This window comes from Rhyacophila brunnea, unplaced genomic scaffold (genome assembly GCF_057557595.1).
Source record: "Rhyacophila brunnea isolate RB1 unplaced genomic scaffold, BYU_Rbru_1.0 scaffold_1, whole genome shotgun sequence".
NCBI lineage: Eukaryota > Metazoa > Arthropoda > Insecta > Trichoptera > Rhyacophilidae > Rhyacophila > Rhyacophila brunnea.
Window position 1 is genome coordinate 58,807,840 of NW_028232751.1, and position 23,633 is coordinate 58,831,472.

The following is a 23,633-nucleotide window of genomic DNA, read 5'->3' on the forward strand; positions in this document are numbered from 1 at the left end:
TGATGATGGGTAAAAAAATGCGTAATATTACAATTGAAATTTATTTCACCACATAAACGTAGTTATTTGCATAATTATTAATTAGTAAAAATGCAAATGATCAAACAGTGTAATACAGTTGTGCGTACATTATTTTATATTTACATTAATTAGGACATGCCAAACTTTTCATTTATTTTTAGTAAAGTATCAGTTGAGTACACTGAATATGTTTCAGTCATACACGCATAATAGTAGTACATACATGAATAATTGTTATTAAATGACTAAAAATATAAAATTCCATATAAAGCTCTAAAATTTCTATGTACATTTTTTTTATTTCCAAAAGTAATAGTATCATTGTGAAGTAACATACTATTTATTGTGTATTAAAGGCTTCTACGTATTTTCTCAATTGTAAGCACAACAGCAGTCTAGAAAGATCAAATATTTTTTAACCGTTAAAATATATTTTTACAAAATTTGTATTCCATCTAATGAAGAAATAATCGCAATAGCTACTTCTTAGGTTTACAAAATCCTATGCTGTATAATATATCATCACGGTCGGTCAGTCTAGTATGTCTGATATGAATAGTAAACAAAACTAAATATGCAATAAAAAACTTTTTATCATATAAGCATGTTAGATAATATACTATATTATGTCATTTTATGTTGATATACATTGTAAACCTATAATAAGTAGGTTATCAAAACGTTTAGATTCTGAAAGTAGTACAGTATTGTTAAGTATATAATAAATATTTAACACGACGAAGCTTGAATGAGTTTGCGATACGCAAAAAGTCAAAGCGCATGTCCGCAAATATAAATATATTTCTCATATTCTCTTACTGATATTCTCTCACAGATATGGTGTATTTTAAAGTAATCAAAAAATAAGGCAGGTTTACCTTTAAAAGAGTAAGATTTATAATAATTACTTGATTTCGATATGTTTTTAAATGCTGTAAAAATAACTATTTTTTTTAAATATTGTTTAAACGACTGTTTTATCGATGTTTTAAAAATAACTATACTTAATCAAAATACCAACTGATGTATGTTATATAGCATATTATACAAAGCTATCGATTATTTTAACATTTTTTTTTATATATTTCTAAATAAATCAATTTTAAATGTTTATTTTTACTTCGACAAAAAGAAAATACCTGCTTGCCGAAAAGAGTGACCCTCTTTAAGTTTTAACGTTTTTTGACTAAAATAACACTGTTTTACTTTTTAAGTCGTAAATATTCATGGTTTATACATATACGCTTTACAATAATAAAATAAATTATTTATATTTTATGTTGTTTACGGAAATGTATATAAATATGTAAACTTAAAAAGAGCAATAATACAACATTACAGTGGTTGGTAATAATTGACTTACCATTATATATCTAGGCTGCAGACGTCTTAGCAGGTTCCTTAGGAACTACCAGTCCTCCTGTTATATCGTGTAAATATTATTTTATAAAATTATGTACATTAATATGACGGTAGCACTGATTTCCGATACATACATCACTATTAAATCGCAACCATGATTATATTGGTTGTAGAGTGATTGATTGATTTCAGATTATATAAAAAACTAAATAATTTTTAAAAAAAATGACTGATAAGGGTAGGTATTTAGTGTCCGTTAATTGAACATAATTACTTTTGTTAAAGTATTTTTTTCAAACAGTTTCGATTGTCAAACGTTTCGTAATGTTGTCGTACATGAAGTTGTAATATAGTGTTGCTGGTATGCTGCATTAATTCATTTTCGGATTATAACCTAAATTCTTTCTTTGCAAGAATAGGTGAATCTCTCTGAAATTTGGCCTGGCTGTTTGGTTTCTGCTCCAGCACTCACACATCAGGTCATATATTTCTTTCGGGCAATTGATTGGATTCGGCAGCAATCGCTAAAGAAAAATATAAACAAAACAATGTCACATAAATTTACGTACTATTTTAAAATGCCTTAAAGTTTCATGTTATAAAGTAGTTCGCTATAGTACATGACTTTATATTTATTTTATTAAGCGGTAATTTTCCACGTCTATTCACTATCTTAGTAAAAACGTGTGCTTTTTAGCTATAGTTCTAACAATAATCTGAAACACATAGCAGTTACTCACTATACTATAAAAAAGACCAGATAGCATATTATTATTTATTTTATATATTATAATATTCACTCCTCTATTAATTACTACTTTTAAAATCTTTATGATTTTAGAGATTATTAATCTCGTTAACAGGTAAAAAAAGTTAAATGGAATAAATGTAATTGAATAATATAAATAAACTTGAAAAAGTTTTCTTAGCATACAGCGAATTTTATTATATCATTAATCATCGATATTTTTGGTCATTGTTAAAAATTATATAAAATAATATTTGATAGGTTTAAAAAACGTTACAACCATTTATGTCAAAAAGTTGATTCTTTTAATTAAGAATGATTTTAAAATGAAGGTATTCTTAAAAGTAATTTCTATTGATGGGTATATTAATATAGTATAATGTATCTCAAGTAGTTTTTTTTTAACAAAGTAGGTATTATAATATATATATATGTATGCTAATTAAAATAAAACATATTATGCTTTATTTAACAATGTTGAAATGTCTTATGCATGCTATAAAATAAATCAGAACAATATAGCGTGACATTTTTATATTGTAGGTACGCATATAATTCAAGCGTTTTTAACAAAAATGTGTAACTCACATGTTTAGCATTAAATTTCTCGAAGTGGACATAGTTCTGCATCACCTGACTGTCTGTCAACTCTTCAAAAGGTTGCTCCCGTGCGAAGGTCAGTATTTCCCATAGGGTCACTGCAAACGACCAAACATCGCTTTTGGTCGAAGATTTACCCTGTATGACAAAAAAATAGAATAGAACCAAAAACATGTTTTATTTTTCTTAAATCAGCTGAAGAAAACAGCGCATAGCTAATCTCACGAAGTGAACATATAAATACGTCACGAAGGTTTGAAAAGCAAAATGAGTATGTTTAGATTATGACCAGGAAAGTTTAATAAATTTCGCGTAAATCAAAAATTCACCTCACGCATTATTTGGAAAACTCTATTAAACATACAGTTTATAATTTGCGCTATGCTGTAAACACAAAGAACGTTTTACTGAAACCATCAGGCCAATTTATAAAATGGCAGAACACATAAGCCGAATGATGAATTTACTGAGTGGCTTATTTTCAAAACGATAATTTATACAAATTTAAAAAATAACGTGCATTTAAAGTGGATTAAATAAGTAAATAAATTTAACATTTAATCGAAATAATAGCATATATTATATTATATTATTTGAGAATGAATTAGTATAATGTACAGTATAACCCCTATTTTACGTTTTTTAAGGGACTGAAGAAAAAAAACCTAATTGGAGGGAAAATGTAAAAGGGGGGTATTGAAAAAAAGAACATTTAAATTTTATGTTTCTAAAAAACGTAAAATTACTAACGTTTTATTAAAAAACAACATTCAATTAAATTTTTTATTGAAAAATTGTTCGAATGTCACGACCCAATCATTGTCAAGTGCGCGTAACTCGCATATTTTGAATATTTCCGACGTAAATCGCGGGAAAGAAAAACGTAAATGCGGGTATTAAATGTACTGAAATACATCGGGACTGAAAAAAATACACGCAATTGCCGGAAAAACGTGAATTCCAGGCACGTAAAAACGAGGTTATACTGTATATAAATATACTTCTGATAATGAAAATAAATGTTGTATTTGAAATAAATGCCACTTATCTGTAATTAAAATACGAACAACTTTAGCATAGAGTTCATCGGTCAAAATTACATTCGACTTAATAGTTTTTATTCGTAAAAACCACATGTAATTAAAATTAATGCATAAATATTAAAATGTTACACTGACCTATATAATATTACGTATGTTTATTGTCTGAGCGCAAGCTTTTATGCCAGTCAATATGTTTTTAATATTATAAGATAATCTTGAAATAAAATATTATATAGGGTAAGTAAGATCTAGTTTGAGAAAAATTGGGAAAATGATAGATTCACCATTAGACATAATATGAAGCGCTTACTTTTAAAAGCGAATGAAATTGTTTTTCGAGTATTTTGAGTTGGATATAAATTTATCTACCATAGTATGGTCTGAGTTTTAATTTCAAAACTCGGCTAAATACGTCGATATTGATTATTAAAAATCTACCTTAGTTTCAAAATCGGCTAAAACGGTAATAAAAGATAGATAAATAAAAATAACTTATTAAGTTATTTCAATTTATCTCAAAATTGCATTAAACTGTTTTAGCCGCTTTTAAAAGTAAGCGCTTCAGATGTTAGTTGATAATTTTTAACGCTAGTTTTGATATTGTCAATTACACAATCATACAACAGATAAATAGAAAAGACAGTCAAAATTATACCGTGCTTATTGAAAGTTTCTCATTTGGTGAACTAGTATTTTTTCATGCCGATGTTAGTCCGTTAGCTTGTTCTATTCTAATTAATTAATTAATATCAACCATATTTTTTTCATCTATGTACTCAATTATTTTTGAATGTTCAATTTTTTAACATAATGTATTTGATTATTTCAAGTGGATTGATAAATACGACAATAGAAAAAAAATCCATAATTTTCATGTGTAGGTAACAAATAAATGATTCTAACCTAAGTTAAATTATGAAAAATTCTTTGAATGGTAGATTAGGAAGACCATATTATTTTGATAATTAAATTTTTCAATACATAGGTGACTAAAGAACCAAGATGTCATATTTTTTAAAATTGAAAATACTATATTCGTATGATTTTGATAAATTTAGAATGACATTAGTATTAAATTCAAAGCTCAAAGAATAAGAACATTTACAATGACAGTGAAAGATATGACGCTTGAGTACTATTAGGTAAAAACCATTTTTTTTCTAGTAAGGAATTTCAAAATAACGTATTGTTATTATTTTTGTTAGACGACCGCAATTTTTTATTAAATATTATATTATTATTAGTATAACATCTTCTAAAATGTAGTGTATCCAATACACAATTCAAACTTTTTACATGGCAGGTAATTTAAAAAATATACTAACACGAACAAAGGCAATTCGGTCACTTTTATTCTTTTTTAATCCCTCGTCGTATGCATATAAAGAGACTTGTTAAATGCTTGATTTGAGCGTCAGGTCGGAAGCTAATAGTATAGACATAGTCATAATCTAAATTTTGTACATAATAATATTATACCCACGTATTTTAGAGAATAGTTAGGGAACGTAAAACATTGATGAAACTACCGAAAAGGTTTTTGGGAAAGATCCCTTTTATAATAATATGCAGAGGTTATAGTATGGAAAGGTATTGTTGATTATCGGTAAATTTGATAAATAAATTTATTACCCATTGTATTATCGAAGCGTTTGTTAATAGGTCGTATTAAATATTCAATGTATATGTACATAATAAGTGGAAAATATTTTCGAATAAAGTTTATAAATAAGAGTAAGTAAATTTTTTATTAGGTCGATAATTATTTATAATACCACTTATAAAATAACCAAAATAAAAAATACGAATTAAGAATAAAAAACGCAATAAAAACAAATAAGGTACTAAAATATTTTCTAACAATGAAGCTTACTTAACAAAATTGCACCATAGGCGATTTTTTCGTTATACATAATGTATAAACGAAATTATAAGAAATATGTAACGAAATAATGTCTTTAGGAAGATAGGACGACGTGTCACATTAGATAATCAAATTATATAATTTTGAAGTCTTATTATCCTTTACATTTATTTTAAACATTTGATGACTGCATAAAGTATTTTTATTATATAAAATAGTATTCTTTTAAACCTCTCGATCTAATGTTATAGAATATAGTCATATTTCAGTACATCCATGTGCAGTGGTCAAACAGTATCTTTAGAATTATCTTCAAATGTGTTAATCGTGCCCATTTTTTGAATAATAAAATGCCTAATTCTTGTCAAATTTGGGATCACAAAGATTATAAAATATAATTTGTATAGTAGATATGTCACTATAATATAACGTTAACATTAATTTTACTAATGGTTTTGTAAATGCGTTATGTGTAAATTGTAATAAATCTAAAAAATCTTAAGACCACTGCACATGGATGTACTGAAATATGACTATATTCTAAAACATTAGAGCGAGAGGTTTAAAATAATACTATTTTATGTAATAAAAATACTTTGTGCAACTGTTTAAAATATAAAGGATAATAAGGCGTCAAAATTATTTATACAGATTATCTACAACGTTTAAGGAATGTTCAGGATTATGCTCTGAAAATACCATAAAAGCTCCATTTTGACCTACGCTGAGCATGTGAACTGTTAAGGTGGGTGTATTTTTTCCATAGAAATTTAGTGACTCACACTTTATAAATGGCTCACGAATACTATGTTGCCAATCTCTGCGCTAGTGATTTTAGTCGTATCAATAAATTGCTAATATCGCACTCTCGCAATTAAACTGCCACAATCCTAAAAACTTAAAACAGAGAAAATCAGCTTTGAAGTTTTTACCTTTCGCATTTTTGTACTGTGTTTTTGAAATATGTTTAGATATTGAATGAAGTTTTGACTTGAATTTGATGACTTAGAGATATAAAATTACATATATAGATACATATTATACTATGAACGATAGACAATGAAACGATGAACGTAGTAATTAACTAAAAAAATGTAATTTGGACTTGTGGCGGTTTAGTTGCGGGGGTGCGATATATTGTGATCATAACTGTAAATTAAGTAGTCAGCAATTATTCATAGTATATCCGCAGAGTGATAAAGGACAATGATAAACATTTCTAAAAATAAGGAGAATCTTAAATGCGGACGTGTTTTTCAAACCAAACCTATCCTAACCTAACCTAAACTAACCCAAACTAACAAATAATCCAGTAGGTATATCGGGTATTTTCAAAATGTGTTTTCCGCTGTATTTCTCATAACCGAACTGTACCCTTTTTTTAATATAGTGTCCTACAAATTATTAATTTAAGACTTGTAAAAAAACAATTAAGTACTATGAATAATAATTGACGTATAATAATATTATGCAGATATAATAATAATCTAATTTTAACCTTGAAAACCAATGTCTTCTTTTGAATTTTAAGAGGACACTAATTTTACTAATGCATGACAAACACTCAAAATCGTGAGCTGAGGCGTCAGTACTTGATGATGGATTTCACCTTGCAGAGGCAGTTTACGTAGCTATGATAATATTATGTACTCCGGATGGTGCACAAAGTGACCACTCCATAATATCAAAAAATGCATCAAAAATAATTAATGCGTTGCAGGTCTGACATAAAAAGAAAACCAAATAAAATGAACAGGACTTATTTATACAGGTAGCTAATGTAGTGTGATAGTGTTTTTTTTACATAATAATTTGATATGTTTCATTATAATATGCGAATATTCATTTACATAAAGCTGACTTTAAATGAAGTCAAATGTATCCGGAAATTTGTACGTAAACAGTTCACCACAGGACACTTATTCGTGCGCTGCAGTACGTAAAACATGAGTTCGTGTAACATTTAATCAAATGACGAGTTCTTCGTTGAACGTTTCACCGTGGAATACATTTGTACGTATCTTACAAAATACGACGATAGTTTGCAAATAGTACTGTTCCAATTAGATTAACCCTAACCTAACCTAACCTTGACAAGACAAATTCGCCACATATTGTAGCGTACGTACAAATATACTCCACGGTGAAAGTAAGGGTAAGTGTCCCACGATGAACTGCATACGTACAACTTACATGTAACTAAAGTTTAAGATGATAGATTTAATACCGTACATAGTACCATATCTTTAGTTAAATTTATTGTATTGCATGATACAGCACCAATTACTAAAAGCTTGGTTATTTACAACGACATTTAGTTGCGGCTTTGGATTGGTGACACTCTTAAGTAAAATCTATTTCACCAAAATATTCAAGTCTCAATTATTTCCCTACTCTAATCTGTGTTTACCAATTATTTTAATTAGTTATCAAATTAAATAAAATATTAATTAGGTAGTATACTATTGCCTTTTTAAATTATTTATATTCAACATTTTAATTTTCCTATTTAGTTTTAGAAGAAAGTTTTGACAATGACATTACTAAAGTATATAAAAAGGTGTCCAGAATATATTATAGTATCCAAAACGGCAAGCTCTAGCGCGATAATTTTTTTACTGAGGATTCCTTGGAAAAAATAAGTATTAACGCATGTATTTTGAACTTTCTGTGTGATTTAATTCACGATATATTATGAACAGTTAAAGTTTCTCATACATCATTATCAAAATTTGAATTCATGGATTCGTTCTATATTCCTTTTATAAATCGAACCTTGGTAACGAAATAATAAACTCGTCTGACCATATTTTTCGATATAAAAACTTTCTCTATTTTATTTTTAGATTCACCGATAGTTTATAGAATTTTACAATCAATTATGACGATAATTTCCAAATTGCAATAATCTACCTCATTCGAAGAACAAAGAAACTGGAAAAGCAAAAACCTTGAACGAATGTATAAATAGCATTTTTCTGATATGAAATTCAAGAAAATGATAATAATATAATATTATGATTAGTTTGATGCTTATTCTTGCGAGTTTTACGTTAAAAAAATGTCATTCATTCCAACAGGTAATATTTTGACAACATTATAATTATATAATTATAATTATTAAAGTTAAATAAAGCATTTTGCCTAAAAACTTATTGACCAATTACGACAACTCCAAATTATTTTGGTGTTATGTTATCCTGCCCTGCTAAGTAAAAAGACAGTGTTTTTGGTTTTAGTGAAATAAGAACCCAAGTTTGAAACTACCTACCTTTTTTCTCATAGTAGGTATATAAAATTATTGAATTGTTTCGACATAATCTCTAATCTATTTAGAGATTGTGTCAAAACAATTCAATTATTTAATATAATATAATAGAAAGGGTACTTAGTTTGGTACTTGGCTTCTCATATCACTAAAGCAAAAAATACTGTATTTTTGCTTAGCAATGTAGTATACATATTATCATTACAGTTAATACTATTTTTTTTTCTTATTTATTCTATTAAGTTGTATTTTATTGCATGTTTCATAATTATGTCACTAGATATTCTTACACGCATCACACACTGCCTTAATAATAAAATTACCCCATTTATTGTGTGCATATGCGTGCGTAGGTTAATCAATATTATAGTATTCTGTGTTGCCATGACGTAATGTTATACAAGAATATTATTATTATTATTATTAAGGGCGATGTACAGTGTTAACGCATTAAAGCCGGGAAAAAAATAATGCAATTGTCTGGTCCCCAATTATCCTTTTCCAATTTAGCCCTCTATATTATTCTGCTCACATAGCTTTGACTAAGGAGGGTGACTTCAGTTCAAAAAACTCTCAGGATAAATATATTATACTACATAGGTGTGTTAATCAGTATTTTTTTGAATATGAGATTTTTAGAGGGAAAAAAACACAAAATTTTCTTTAAAATAGGTAAAAATTGAATAAAACTATCGATCAAAAATATTTTTTTTAGTATGTAGATTCTTTATAATATCATAACATGGATCCATTGTCCAAATAATGGAAGTTGATTTAATAATTACTGCAAACAAACAATAAAATTTCATATTATTTATTTTTTTATTCAATATTGAATATTGTACACATTTTATATGTACATAATATATATGACATACATATACGTGTATATTTTATAAGTATATTCGATTCTTTATTATATAAATAACATTATTTTAAAAAAGTTTAAGAGGCCAAAGCACCCACCTAGAAAGTGAAAGTCGCGAATTCGAATTCCACTCGGTTAAACTTTTTTAATCTATGAAGTATTTTTTCATTAGAAGTGTGTTTTTTTAGATTTTTTTTCAATCATTTATTTTATTTCTTCCCGGTATCCAAATAATAAAAAAATCAATTGTACATTTCATTTGACTAATCATTCTATGCTTTCTTTGTACTGACTGTGTAAGTCTCTAGAAATTTACAATTATGCGCAAGGAAGCCCTTGTTAACTTAACAGTATACAGTAGGTAACTAACTATTTTATGGGTACAGTAGTGCCATAAGATATAATTGAGTGCAAAACAAGAGTGTGGAAAATAGAAAAAGGACTTGATGACGACATGTACAATGAAGAATTTGAGATGCCACGCACGCCGCTGGGTGGTGTTATTGTCAAAAGGTAAAACGGAAAAGAGACTCTGATTAATTACACCGCACACTCTGCCAACAATAATTGATGAGCTTCGTATCACGACTACACTATCCCAATTTTCAACATTTTGAGTATCACTGAAATTTGAAAACATAAATATTACATAAGCGTAGTATATTGAACTTAATATATGCATTTTTCGTTATGATAAATGATTGGTTATACATCCTAAAAATAACGGTAAACGAATTACTTTTGGATGCCTATATACGTAAATTAAAACTAAATAATTACAAGATAAAAAGAACTTTTTATATATTACGTTTTTAAATTTTCTGTTGAATCATATAAACTTGACAATTATATGTATTAATAAAAACTTTTTATTGTACTTCATAGAAATACTGAATAAATATAGAATACTGAAATGTCATTTTGACATTTCATATTGATTTCCATAGTAACGCACGTATATATTAATAATTTATTTGCTAGGACCCCCTTAGCAACCAACAATAATAACTTTCCATACAAAACAGAATTAAATGAAAATGAATTCAATTTTGCTTAAAAATGGCTAAAAGCATTAAAAGAATGCATTGTCGTCGTGTTCTGATACATACCTACTAAAAGTCAGGAAGTTAGTTAAAAATCTTCAATCATCGAATACAAATCTTGGACAAACAAGAAAAAGTATGTACTGGACACACAATAAAAAAATAGTACTGGACAACCAAGAATACAAGCTAATAAAAACGTGGTAAAAAAACTCTTTGATACAGCAATAAGTGATATGCATTCAAATGTCAAATTGAAGTCGAATTTAAATAATATACACTATATAACTATATTTGTTAAAGAATTCAAGGCTTATACTAGCAATATCCGTGTAATATATATAATTATGTATGTAATTAACTAAAAATATTAATGAATGAAATAGAAATAATAGTGTATGGCACAATTTATAAGCGGGAAGTTCTTTTCAAATGAACTTGTAATGGAAAATGACTTGTAGCTAATTTAATAAGTTGACGAGAAGTCATTTTATGCTTTAATTTCATACATTTAAGTTCCGTTTGTATATATTATATAAAGTTAATTATCCGCATTACTATTCATCATGAAACATCTTTCTCATTCTAAAGCGAGTTTGAAGTTCTTTGCAGTGAAAAAATAGCATGAAGGCGTCAAAGTTATATCGATGATGATTATAGGGATGCTCAGATGATCCCACAAATTGATAGATGCAAGTGACACTGAAGTGATGCAAAGGCACTGACAAAACCACAGTTGTTTCTTTTAATCGTAGTAGTGATAAAACTGCCCAATAATAAAAAATCCAACCTGGAACTACTAGTATAAGAATTCAGTATTTCACGAATTGGACTACAAGGGTAGTCATGTGATGGTATTAATGCATACTATCTATACCTTTATCATCGATGACATGTTGAAATCAAATGTCACTGTCATAATAGTAGATATGGCGTGGACCAGATAATTAAAAGGGGTAATTAAAAATAAGGGCTGACATGGCTCTAGCCTGGGGGCCCGGGCTCAGAAAGGGCCCGGCGTGGTGAGTCGACCAGAAGGCCAATTCTTGAATGAAGCAGTATTGCCGGTTGCACAACCTAAGCGCAACCCTACTACAACGAAGTATATTAAATGTCAACCGGTGGTGTCGGGTACAGTATGCAATTTAGTATACACGCTTTGCCGGTAGAGGCGCTAGTAACTATCCGTTTGACTTTGACATATTATTAAACGTCAAAAATTTGTACGTAGTGAGCAGGCTGTTATTCTATTTTTTCTATTACCGCTGAAAGTATTATTTTGAATTTAAATTCTCACTTAAATATTTATTGTGATTTTGTAATACAGAAACACACATGTTTGTTTGCAAAATACAACGGAAATTCCGTGTTGTAATATTGTTATATTGTAGACGTAACTAGCCTGTTTAAAGATTAATTGGCTACGTACTTCAACAATGAATGATTTAATCATGCAACGTTAACAGTAAGTACTGATTAAATATGAAGTCATTACCAAAATGGATAAAAATGTTATTTAATTTCTATGACATTCACAAACGATCCGTTTTGGCATGTTTACTTTCTATCTTACTCTAACTCATGAACATGAGGTATAAGCATGCTGAATGCTTTCTCACTCGCACGTATTGATGTCGTTCGAAGCTCTACATACTCAATATCTCCTATAAAACTAAAAATTTTACATGCTTCAGTTAAGCGGTGTTTTTTACTGCTTCGTTCGTGAATTGCCCACCAGATAAGTGATACGAGTATATACATATCACAAATAAAATTCTCTAAATCTAAATAGTAAATAAAGTCGCCTGCGGGTCTATTATTCTTCAATAATATTATTTAAAATTACGTGGTTTTACGATACAATTTTTAATTGTGTATCGTTACTCGGCAACTCCATAATTCAAATAGATTTATTAAAATATACAAAAAATACAAAATATACACATTAACTTTACCGCGTACACGATTTGAAAAACGCTACTGTAGAGCATCGCACTGCCTTTATCTTTAGCGATAGGTAGGGGGGCCCGCCAAAGATCCTAGCCTGAAGGCCCGCTTCAGGATGTGGGGCCCATGACTGTAGTATATATAAAAATCTTAATATTTGAGTAGACACGTTAGCAGATTATGCCAAAGACCATGAACGATGCATTCATGTTTCAATGTAAGTAGAATTAACTTTTCACTTACATATTAATGTATACCATAAATTGCATTTTAAATAAACACATGCAAAATCTTCATGATTTGTTAGGATAGATTTATTATAAATAATATGCATCACTATGACAGCATAAAAAGATATGTTATATTCCGTTTACCATTTGGTTGAACTAAAACCACTATTGCAAGATAGTTTTCAAGTCTGTCTGCCTCGGCAACCTAAATATTAATTCATTATTTTGTTGTATTATAAAATATTCGTATATGAGCTCATTGAGGGTGACAACATTATTGTAGTAGAAAATACATTTTTGAGCTTTATAATATTATGTATAAGGATTGCAACACATTCCAATGAATTAAAACAGGACAGATGTATCGGTTAAGTCATAAGCTGACATTCAGTGGTCATATGGCTGTCATTTGTAAAAAGCAAAGCGTTGGAGTGAAGCTCGGAGCAGGAGCACGGAGCACTGAAAATATGTAGTGATCCACTGCTCCGGATGTTTTTTTTGATTATTAAATTTTCGTCCTAAAATCCAATGAAAATATTATATTTTGACACTTTGCAACACTGGAATTATTTGAAATATGGCAACATATGATAAATAACCTCACTTTTTTAATAGAAGGGGCAAATAATAAGAGACGATTTGCTGTCGTGATTTTGTTTAATAGAATTAATAATGATAATGACTATTAATTTAAAACTATTTATTTTTTAATTTTTTATTAACATTTCTATACAAATAATACTTATTATAACTTTTTATCTGGAGCGGAGCCAGAGCAAGTATTAGGTCTCGGAGCGGACCTGCAGCAGAGCAACTCAAAAAAGGGACCGCTCCAACGCTCTGGTAAAAACGCACTACAATAATTAATGTTGGGCTTCGTCTTGCGTACTAACTCCCGGGTCTTTTCGGATGTTACGGTATTAAAAATTCTCTATAACTCCTATGTTCGAAGCCGGATTGAGAGTGTGTCTATTTTTTGGGCCCGCATCAGTTGAAATTCGACCTTACGGTGGAGCGAATTGAAAAGAATTCTTTTAAACTCACTTACTTGAGGTTGTATGGATACTATCCGTAGCTTTATATAACTGGCTTCCTCTTACGTATGCTTACATGCTGTAGCTTAAACACCATACCATATTATTTATATTTGGCCGCGTATTTTAACTGACTTATACGTGGTGAAAATGACTTGACTATCCACATTCGAAATAACGAGGTACAAATTGACTTGAATGATAACATTCTTAGTCATTCAACCCGCAAGTGATATCAACTTTTCAACTACTTTACAAAAAAGTAAATCCTATCAAGAATGACCCGAGCAAAGCTAAGGGGCTTTGAAAACAGACGCTTCGATCGTCGTATGAGGCGGCCCTGGATTAACACGCCCGCCCCGGTCCTGGCACTTATGTTACGCCCAAAAACATACGGGGATTATCCCACCCGTCCCGTACCACATCTCACCATACCTAAGGGAACCACTCTCGGGTGTCCATAAGTTTCGCCGATAACGGTTCACGGGTAGAGTCATTATACATGTACATATTAGATTCCTGTCTGTATCATTATTTATTGTGATCGTATGTACCATTACCTATACTAAGTCTTCATTGAGGATTATGTCAAGTTTACTAAGCCAAAAGGGGGCAAGTAACAACTTTTCAGTATAACTATTTAAAATAGGTTTAATATTAATTTTATTGTCTGTTTATCAATGACTACTGTCTACTATAAATACCAAAAATTGTTCTTCGGGAAATAACTCTTGCCGATGCACTATTTATATAACACTAAAGATTACTCTCTTAATAATCTTAACAATGAGACTTATTTACCATGTTCGATTCTTAGCCTGATTACTACCAAATCACGTATGTCGCATCAAGCCATAGACGAGTTAACTCGTACGTTCTTTTAAACATGATAATTGCTAAATAAACAGTTTGTGTATATTTTCTAAATAATCATATCATTTTAGTGTGAAAATCACGATAAATTCGAGAAATATGTTGATTTGATAAGTTTTCACAAACATTTATCATTCTGTTCCTATTTCATATGTTAAAGGGATTTATTTTATTCCAAAAATAGCTGGCCTATAAGTGTCCACCTAGTAAAAATTGGGTGGCAGTGTTATGATTAGTAGATTTTAATATGGACCTCCACTGAGTGGAGGTTGTATTAACAGATTTTATTTTTACGAGAAATTGATGTTAGCAATTTGCTCAACCTATTAGGTCCGTTCCTACTCGTGACTCTAAATACAAATCGGAAAAAAACTATCTGTATAATATATTTCAGACCCAGGATTCGAACCTGGGACCTACGACACTATAAGCTAACGCGTAAGCCGCCCGGCGATCGTGGGCGGGACAATAATATAAACCTATAAATAACCCAGATTCACTAAAAATCAATCATAAACTTTTTTGAATTAGCAACTCTATATACATTTCGCTTATTTATAGTATAAAAGTATTCTTTATATAATCATTAATAATTAATTATGTCTCAATAATTGATGCGGTGAAGATTAAACGTGACATACAAGTAAAAAATAAGTTACGAGGTCACCACATCTATTTATGCGTGACAATATAATAAACCATTAAAGTGTGTTAAGTATAATATATGACATGTTGCAACCATTTTATTCCTAACATTAGCTGGATATAATAGTCCAAGAACTTATTTCTGTATAAAAAAAATTGAACATAGCTATAAATAATAATATATAACGGCTTTTAAATCGATTTCTCAATTTGATACACATTCACTTGGGTCCCTTTAATTTGTAACTATTCAATTAATTGTGTATGATTTTAGAGAAATATCTTATTTATGATTTGAACAACTTTACTGTAACAATAATAAATTATTACCTACTTTAATACATTGTATAAGCAGAACGCATTGACTGAAGCGAATGTATTCGATGTTTGTTTATAAGAGATATTCGATGTTTACACGTATTAAAATCACAATTCCGAATCATAGAAAATTATTCATACAATTAGTGCAGATGGTACGTATTATGTATCAATATGTATTCATTGACCCTTTTGTCTTGCCTATATAAGTATAAAGTTGTACCAAAGTCTGAAAAGCTGATTATACAGTAGAGCTTTTTCATGTTCAATAGTAAACTTTTTCTTCCAAAATGATTTCATGTTGATTTTTGTGATTCAATTATTAAAAATATTATTCATAGAAATTATTTAAATCATAAAAACGAATTCGAGTGTTAAGTACTGAGTATTATTTTTATATAAAAAATACGATTTTTTGTGAACTGGCTGCATTTTCGATGTTTTCATTGAACAACCAATAAACATGATTGCGTAGAAGGCCCAAGGTCTTTGCGCGCGTCTAAATTTAGATTTTAAATGGTTTTCGGGTTTGCGTTCGGCAAATTTAATCAATAAATTAATAATTTATTCAGTTTTAGTACTGATACACAATACAATTTTTTGACATTGAAAAAAATATCAGGTGATTGTGTAGCTGTAGGTAATATAACCCAGACAATAGGTTTTTATGGGCATTAAGAATTCTAATAAGCCTCCATTAAATTTATATAGGTACCTACCTATCTCACTATTGCTTGATATTGACCACATACAGTGTAACCCCGATGTTACGTTTTTGAATAGATTTAAAAAAATGCAAAAATAAATACTTAATATATTTTTATATAAAAAAATATTTTCTTTTGGTACATATTTTTGGCTTATTTATAAGTTAGTATAAAAAAAAACTTTTAATGTTATAAATAAATTTTGAAGGGTATGAAATATTTATGAAATTATTTGAATAGATATAAGTATACAAATAACGAAAAACGGGACTGAAATATTTAAGCCAAACCGGAAAATAAGAAAAAATACCCTTTGCCCACTTATGCAATGTAGCAAAAGTAGAAGATTGCCCCGCCGATTGCGTTGTATATACCTAGCCTTGTACACTGCAGCCGTGTCTATAAAAAAGGAGTGGACATAATGCGTCAGCACTTACACGATAAGCGTGTTTATGAGCAACTTAAAAGTCCAATGATTTCCGTGCATTTATGTATATACACACTTAATTGAATGTGAAAAAAATGTATTTCAGATGTCAAAAACGGGAAATAAAAACGTTAAACTGGGAATGAAATGTACCAAAATAAAACAAGCTGCAGAAATTATGCGCAAATAGCGGGAAAACATGAATTCTGGACACGTAAAATAGAGGTTCTATTATTTAAAAATATTATAAAAATATTAGAGTAGCAAAAGTTTACTAATTGAAATAAATCACAATAATAATAAATGTATACAAGGTGATTATTATTACATTATGTAGATTGAGTGTTGGTGTAAAGTTTTCAGTTTTAATTGAAATAAACATATATTATTTAATTAATAATTGTTGTTATACGGTGGAATATATTATTATACTTATTTCTTTAATAAGTGAATATTTTCAAAATAGTCAGGTAGGTACATATTTAATAATGACTTCATGCGTCTACATTTCAAATACGCGGAATGGTTCTTCATCAGTAAGAATACCACTGTGCTATGAATCAATGCTTAAAAGAGCCACCTACGATGGTCGGGTGGTAACGGGTCAGGTTTATATCGTGGATTCTTGTGTCTCATCAATGTGTGTCTAGATCCATCTAATTTTCCTAATGCGTTTAAAAATTAATAAATCTAACAAATATTAACACCACTGCACATGGATGTACCGAAATATGACTATATTTTAAAACATTAGAGCGAGAGGTTTAAAAAAATACTATTTTATGTAATAAAATACGTTATGCAGTCATCAAATAGATTATCTACAACATTTAAGGAATGTCCAGGATCATGCTTTGAAAATAGCATAAAATCTCCATTTTGACCTACGCGGTGCACGTCCCCTCTTAATAAGAATTATTTGGCGGTATTAATTTTAAAAGAATTTTGAATCGTATCGATTCTATTAATGTCTACTTTGTCAAAATTATAATATAGATTTTTCTCAGATATATTCAAATAATGTCACTAATAAATTATTTCTTGCTTAAAATTTGACAGATTGAACATTGAGAGAGATAGTTATGATGTTTTGTTCTACTGTGAATTTTTGATGGAACAACGGCAGAGTTCTTTCAATGCCGACTGAATTGAAAATATTCAGATGAAACTGATTTTAGACGTTTATAATACTTGTGGAATTACAACGTGTATAAGTTAAGTGTTTGTCATTCCTAATAGCTTTATAATTAATTTTGTTGTATTTATTTACCATTAATACTGTTTTAACACTATTTTTTGGCTTTTTTAAATGTCATGTTGTGAACGTCTTAAATTTATAATTTGTAAAAATATATATAAAAAATAAATTTGAATTTTAAATATTTTTTTTAAAAGAATGAGCTTAAATTTAAAGTTCATTGATATTATCAGATCGTCACCTCAGTGCTACAAATAGATTTTCACTGTTTTTTAGATATCTATTGAATATGATTCTACATTTCAATTTCTACACAATAAATTAACTAGCTAAGTCAGAAGTTATGAAGAATTATAATATTCATGTTATGATGGAAAATATTAGAAAACCTGAAAAGCATAAATGTATTAAATAAATAAAATAATATAATATTATGTTGTAGTTAACGCAAATTATTTCTATCTACGATTTAAACTTAAACCGGAAACATAAAATTACTAAAATATCGGCTTGAACATGAATAAACATTTAAAAAAAAAAAATCAATATCATAATATTACAATTTTGACTCACCAATACTGCATACTCCCAGGACATCCAACGAATGGGCAGCGGGACCTCCTTGTCAGAGAGGGTGCAATAGTCGCTCTGATAAATGCATTTGCCGAATCCAAGATCACAAACTTTTACTAAATAAGAGTGTCCGACCATGCAGTTCCTGGTGAATTAATAAATAACATCCAATGTATAACAAATAAATGAATGATAATAAATAATACATTTAACACAAGCTCGTGATTGCAAAAATATTGTCACAAAACAGTATATTTTTTTATGTACGCGAGTTTTATATATATAGATGTTCTTTTTGCATTGCGGCCATAGTGAAATCACTTTGAAACGGTGTTAGTATAATTTTAAAGTAACAACACCAACACTTAAATGAGTCGCCTGAACTGCTATAAGAATTTGACACCATTGTACCAATAAATATATTGATCTTATTGGTAAAATGTTATGTATAAATAAAATAAATTACATTCGCTGATCAAAATAATATTAAAAAAGTAATTGTTTTTATAATAAGCAATGTAAAGACATAAAAAGTGAAAAGTAAATAACCATGAATTCAATTAAATGTTAAACTTTAAATCGCAAGCAAATAATAAATAATAAATAAAACTATTGACGATCATCGCGGAGGAATCATCCGCAGTGACCCATCCGTGTAAACGCACATTAACCATCAAATCATCGAAAGTGATTATCCGGAATCAAAAGTGAACGAAGTTGAACTTGTTCTACTTTGGATCATTTTTTGATCACTGCGGATGAGTCCGCGCATGCGCACACGCCACGCATGGGCACTGCACCCCGAGTACTGTCATAATATTTACATAGGTATGAAAAACTGTCACTTTGAATAATTGAAAATAAATCAGTTCAATAGATGTTCCTGCAGTCCACATTATATGTTTTGAAAATACATACTGATTGTAATAAACAAAGTGTTGTTTTGTGGTTCTTGGTGCTGTTTCTGTGATTTCTTTGTTCGCTATTTCACTTGACGCCATTTAAGAATGAATCAAGTATTTCACATTTGGTGACACGTCGTCGATGTACGATTGGTTTGTCGAATAGACCAAATGTGCAGGAGACGAAAAACAAATTTCATAATCCAATATTTAAATACATGAAGATATTTAAATTGTTGTTTTTACAGCATATGAATGATGTATTGATTACCATTACAAAGTTTTTTAAAGAAAAGGATGGTTCTGGTCCATTTAGATACAAAAAAATATTCTGCATTAAAAGGTCGATTTCGACAAAAATGGATATTCGACAAACTAATCCTATAGCGACGACGTGTAAACAAAAAGTGAATTCTTGAATCCAATTCCCTGCGGAGGATCATCCGCAGTGACTCGTGTAAATGAGCCTTTAGATTTGCTCTATATCGTAAATATGGCCCAAAAAGTATTTAATGTAATTAAATTGGTATGCATTTCTGCATTTTTCTACATATTAAAAAACAGTATTATGTCAAATTTACCAAGTCCATTTAAGCCTGTAAGGATAAGACTATAAAGGTGAGCATTCAATCCACTACTGTACAGTGATCTCATTATGCTTATATATAACTATTAAACCTGATAAAAAATATGATTTCTAAAAGATTGTTTACATAATTTTTACCTTTAATATCAATTTCGACCTTTAATTTAATCGATTAATTGTTTTCGCTTGTAATAAACTATTAGTACTCCTGCAGCAATAATTATTCGATGGAATTAGTGACTTTTCACCAGTTAGTAGCAGACATATAAATGCGATTTCATAAATTAAACAACATGATTTATGTACTCTAAAACATTCATAAGCTATAAATGCAATAAGTATTATATATTTTTTTTAAATATTATGAATCAGCATAAAATATATTAATATATAATAGCTAAAAAATCGCCGCTAGTGCAAAATGCGAATATATTATATTGCTGAGAGTACAGTTCATTATATTAATCATATGAAACTTATAAACGTCACAGTAATAAACACATAAAACAAGTAATATAATTTTATTTAATATTGTCAAGTTTAAAAATTTTGCCGTAAATTACATAGGTAAGTAATCAATAAAATGGTTTTACGCAAGAACGCCATAATTTTTGATTTGACATTGAACACGTACCTTTAAAATATGTATTGTATGGAATCAAAAATAGAACTCTCCATTATTAAATTTAACATTTAGTGTTGATAATGAAAAAAGTTTTGTAATTATATTTCAGTATTATATTATATTTACTGTATTTATATTTTTAATGTTTCATAGGAAATTTTAATATTCTTTTGTAATTATAATTGATTACTTAGTGGTGCCCAATCTTTAGTCTATCCCGGGAAAATTAAAAATTTTAAAATTTTAGGCGAGCCACACATAGGACGATAACATTTTTTTTAAATCAGCACAATAGGTAAAAGAAAACACTATAATATTACACTAAAAACTGCTGTTAATTGGATATTCAGTACCATATTTTTTTATGAACCGCTGTAAAATGTCGTTCTACGTTGCACTTTTTTCCAATTGCAACTGTAGAACTGCAAATCAAAGAAATACATTTGTTCTTAAAATAAATAAATATTTCTCTTCCCAATATTCTTAAAAATTGTAAGTGTATGTCCGTTTTTTTCTTTTTATATGGCTCATATTCAGACATAATTATTAGGGTAACTATATGATAAACATAATTGTCAAACTGAAATTTGTACCAGAACGCGCTTTGTCTCGCCCATAGACTATTTTACTATTACTCTCGCCTTTTCGCCAGTGGTGATTGCCGATGAAGTGTTGCCACAGTGAGTAGCAATTTGGCTTTCACTGCGCGCTTAATACATAATCTGAATATGCGAGCAGCGAGGCACATTAAAACGGTACGCGAGCAACGTGTAGCTACGGGTTCGGCACCGCTGACTTAGAGTATTTTGTATACGCAATGTTTTTAATCAATAGTTCCACATATTGAATTATGGATAATTCTATTTTTGATTCATTAAACTTATATTATATTAAATCTGTACATTAGAACCAGATTATCTTATGTAAAATAAACATTTTCGGGAAAACACGATTTAAGTTGTCATGCCCGTAATGTAGGTACTTAATTAATTCTATTATTTTATAAATATCTGGTTTTAGTTGAAATTAAAGATACTCTGGCTTTAACGTAAAGAAATATATCTTAATTTTAGAAAAATATACATTTAAAATATGTGTAGTTACAATGATAAATAATATTCTTTTTTTATACTTAAATATAATAATATATTGTATAGTTATTATCGCTATAATGGCAAACGTATATAAAGTTAAATGCACTTCATGGGAACATGTCTATTTTATCCTTATCATTACATGGCCAGTAAGAAACTACTGTGGTAGTTGTACACCGAGTAAATGTGCACTCAATTCAAAGGTACTAAGCATCGCCTAGCTACAGTCTAGCTAGACTTAATTTGTCTAGTAATATGTACTTAAATACTTGTAGCCAGCCGCCATTAATAAGCGAGATTCTTGCCTATTGTGAACGTGGAGTAAGTATTATAATTCGTGAAAGGCTTTGTAAAAAAAATGAAAATCGCAAGTAATTGAGACCATAAATAACTTAGCCATAGATTTTCTCACTTTAAAATTTTATTATTGGATAGTGAGTAAAATGAAAAGCTCACTGGTGTAATTTATTCCATGGCTTTAGACTATGAGCTTTTGAAAAAGACACTATAATCTATATTTTTAAACGTTTTAAGTTTGTTTTAATACAAAAAAGACTATAGACAATTAATATTATAGTTTTGTAACATCACAGTGATTATTTTTTTTTTCAATAACGTAACGATTATGAAATGTAGATTATAAATTCATACACCCAACAGTACAGTCTAATATTATAATATATATTATTGTCTTATGAACGAATGTGAAGTGTTGAGAAAAAAGAATAGACTAAGCTTGGTGACGGCTCAAATAACAAAAAATGCGTTAGATATACCTATATATATTTTTTTAAATTTATTAGTTAATCTGTCCGAGTGGTCAATGGGCCAGGTTCGATAAGAGTAAACAAATGAACGAGAATTGATTATTGCTTAAGAAAATTAGCCATGTTCACAGAATGCTTTTAACTTGCCGAGCGCAGCAATACTGACCTAGTCGCAAGATCCTTATGGACGAAGTTCTGAGACTCCAAGTACTTCATGCCTGACGAAATCTGCATTCCCATATAAATGAGACATCCATAACTGTAATAATGACAAAGTTTTGTGACAAAACAGACGAGTACCTACGAACAATTTAATTATTCCAAACGTCCGATGGATGTAACATGTGGCGCCCTCGTTGGCAATGAGAGGCATTAATAAACGATCAAATTCCAATAGTAAAATGGCCAAAATTTACCAAACGTATCCAATTCTGTTAACCGTATTATTAAATACATATTATTATCAAAAAGGCATTCATTTACACACTGCATCAACTTTAATATATATCAGATTTATAATATTAACCAATTTGTTATCCGTTCCAAATTAATTTGATTCAGAGTTCACAAGTAAATATCAATAAAATGGAAATGTGTTTACGATTAGCTTTTTAATATTAATCAAAATGTTTGACGTATAAAACCAAACAAATTTATCGATAAAATTAGATTATTTAAATTATATCCATTACAGAATGCGTAATATTCAATGTACAAGAGTAATAAATATTTAAAATAAACTCGTGTTAAAACACAATATACATATTGAAATGGGCAAGACGTCATTTTTAAAAAACTAGTTGTGTTTCCAAAGTTTATTTTTACGATAAGGATGAAAGCTCAGTCTACTGGGGGCATCTAGCGGCAACAAATTCATATTTGACATAAAT

General features: G+C 29.1%; 1 protein-coding gene across 1 annotated transcript in view; it reads right to left on the reverse strand.

Annotated features, from left to right (window-relative positions):
- Positions 1-1,754: 1,754 nt before the first annotated feature.
- Positions 1,755-23,633, reverse strand: part of LOC147080008 (discoidin domain-containing receptor 2-like) — a 180,338-nt gene continuing 158,459 nt past the window's right edge. Inside the window, exons 9-12 of the mRNA XM_085946206.1 lie at positions 22,910-23,002; positions 18,770-18,914; positions 2,720-2,869; positions 1,755-1,907 (exon numbers count right to left, since the gene is read on the reverse strand). Coding sequence (XP_085802332.1) covers positions 1,755-1,907; positions 2,720-2,869; positions 18,770-18,914; positions 22,910-23,002 — 541 coding nt within the window. The remainder of the gene's footprint in view (positions 1,908-2,719; positions 2,870-18,769; positions 18,915-22,909; positions 23,003-23,633) is intronic.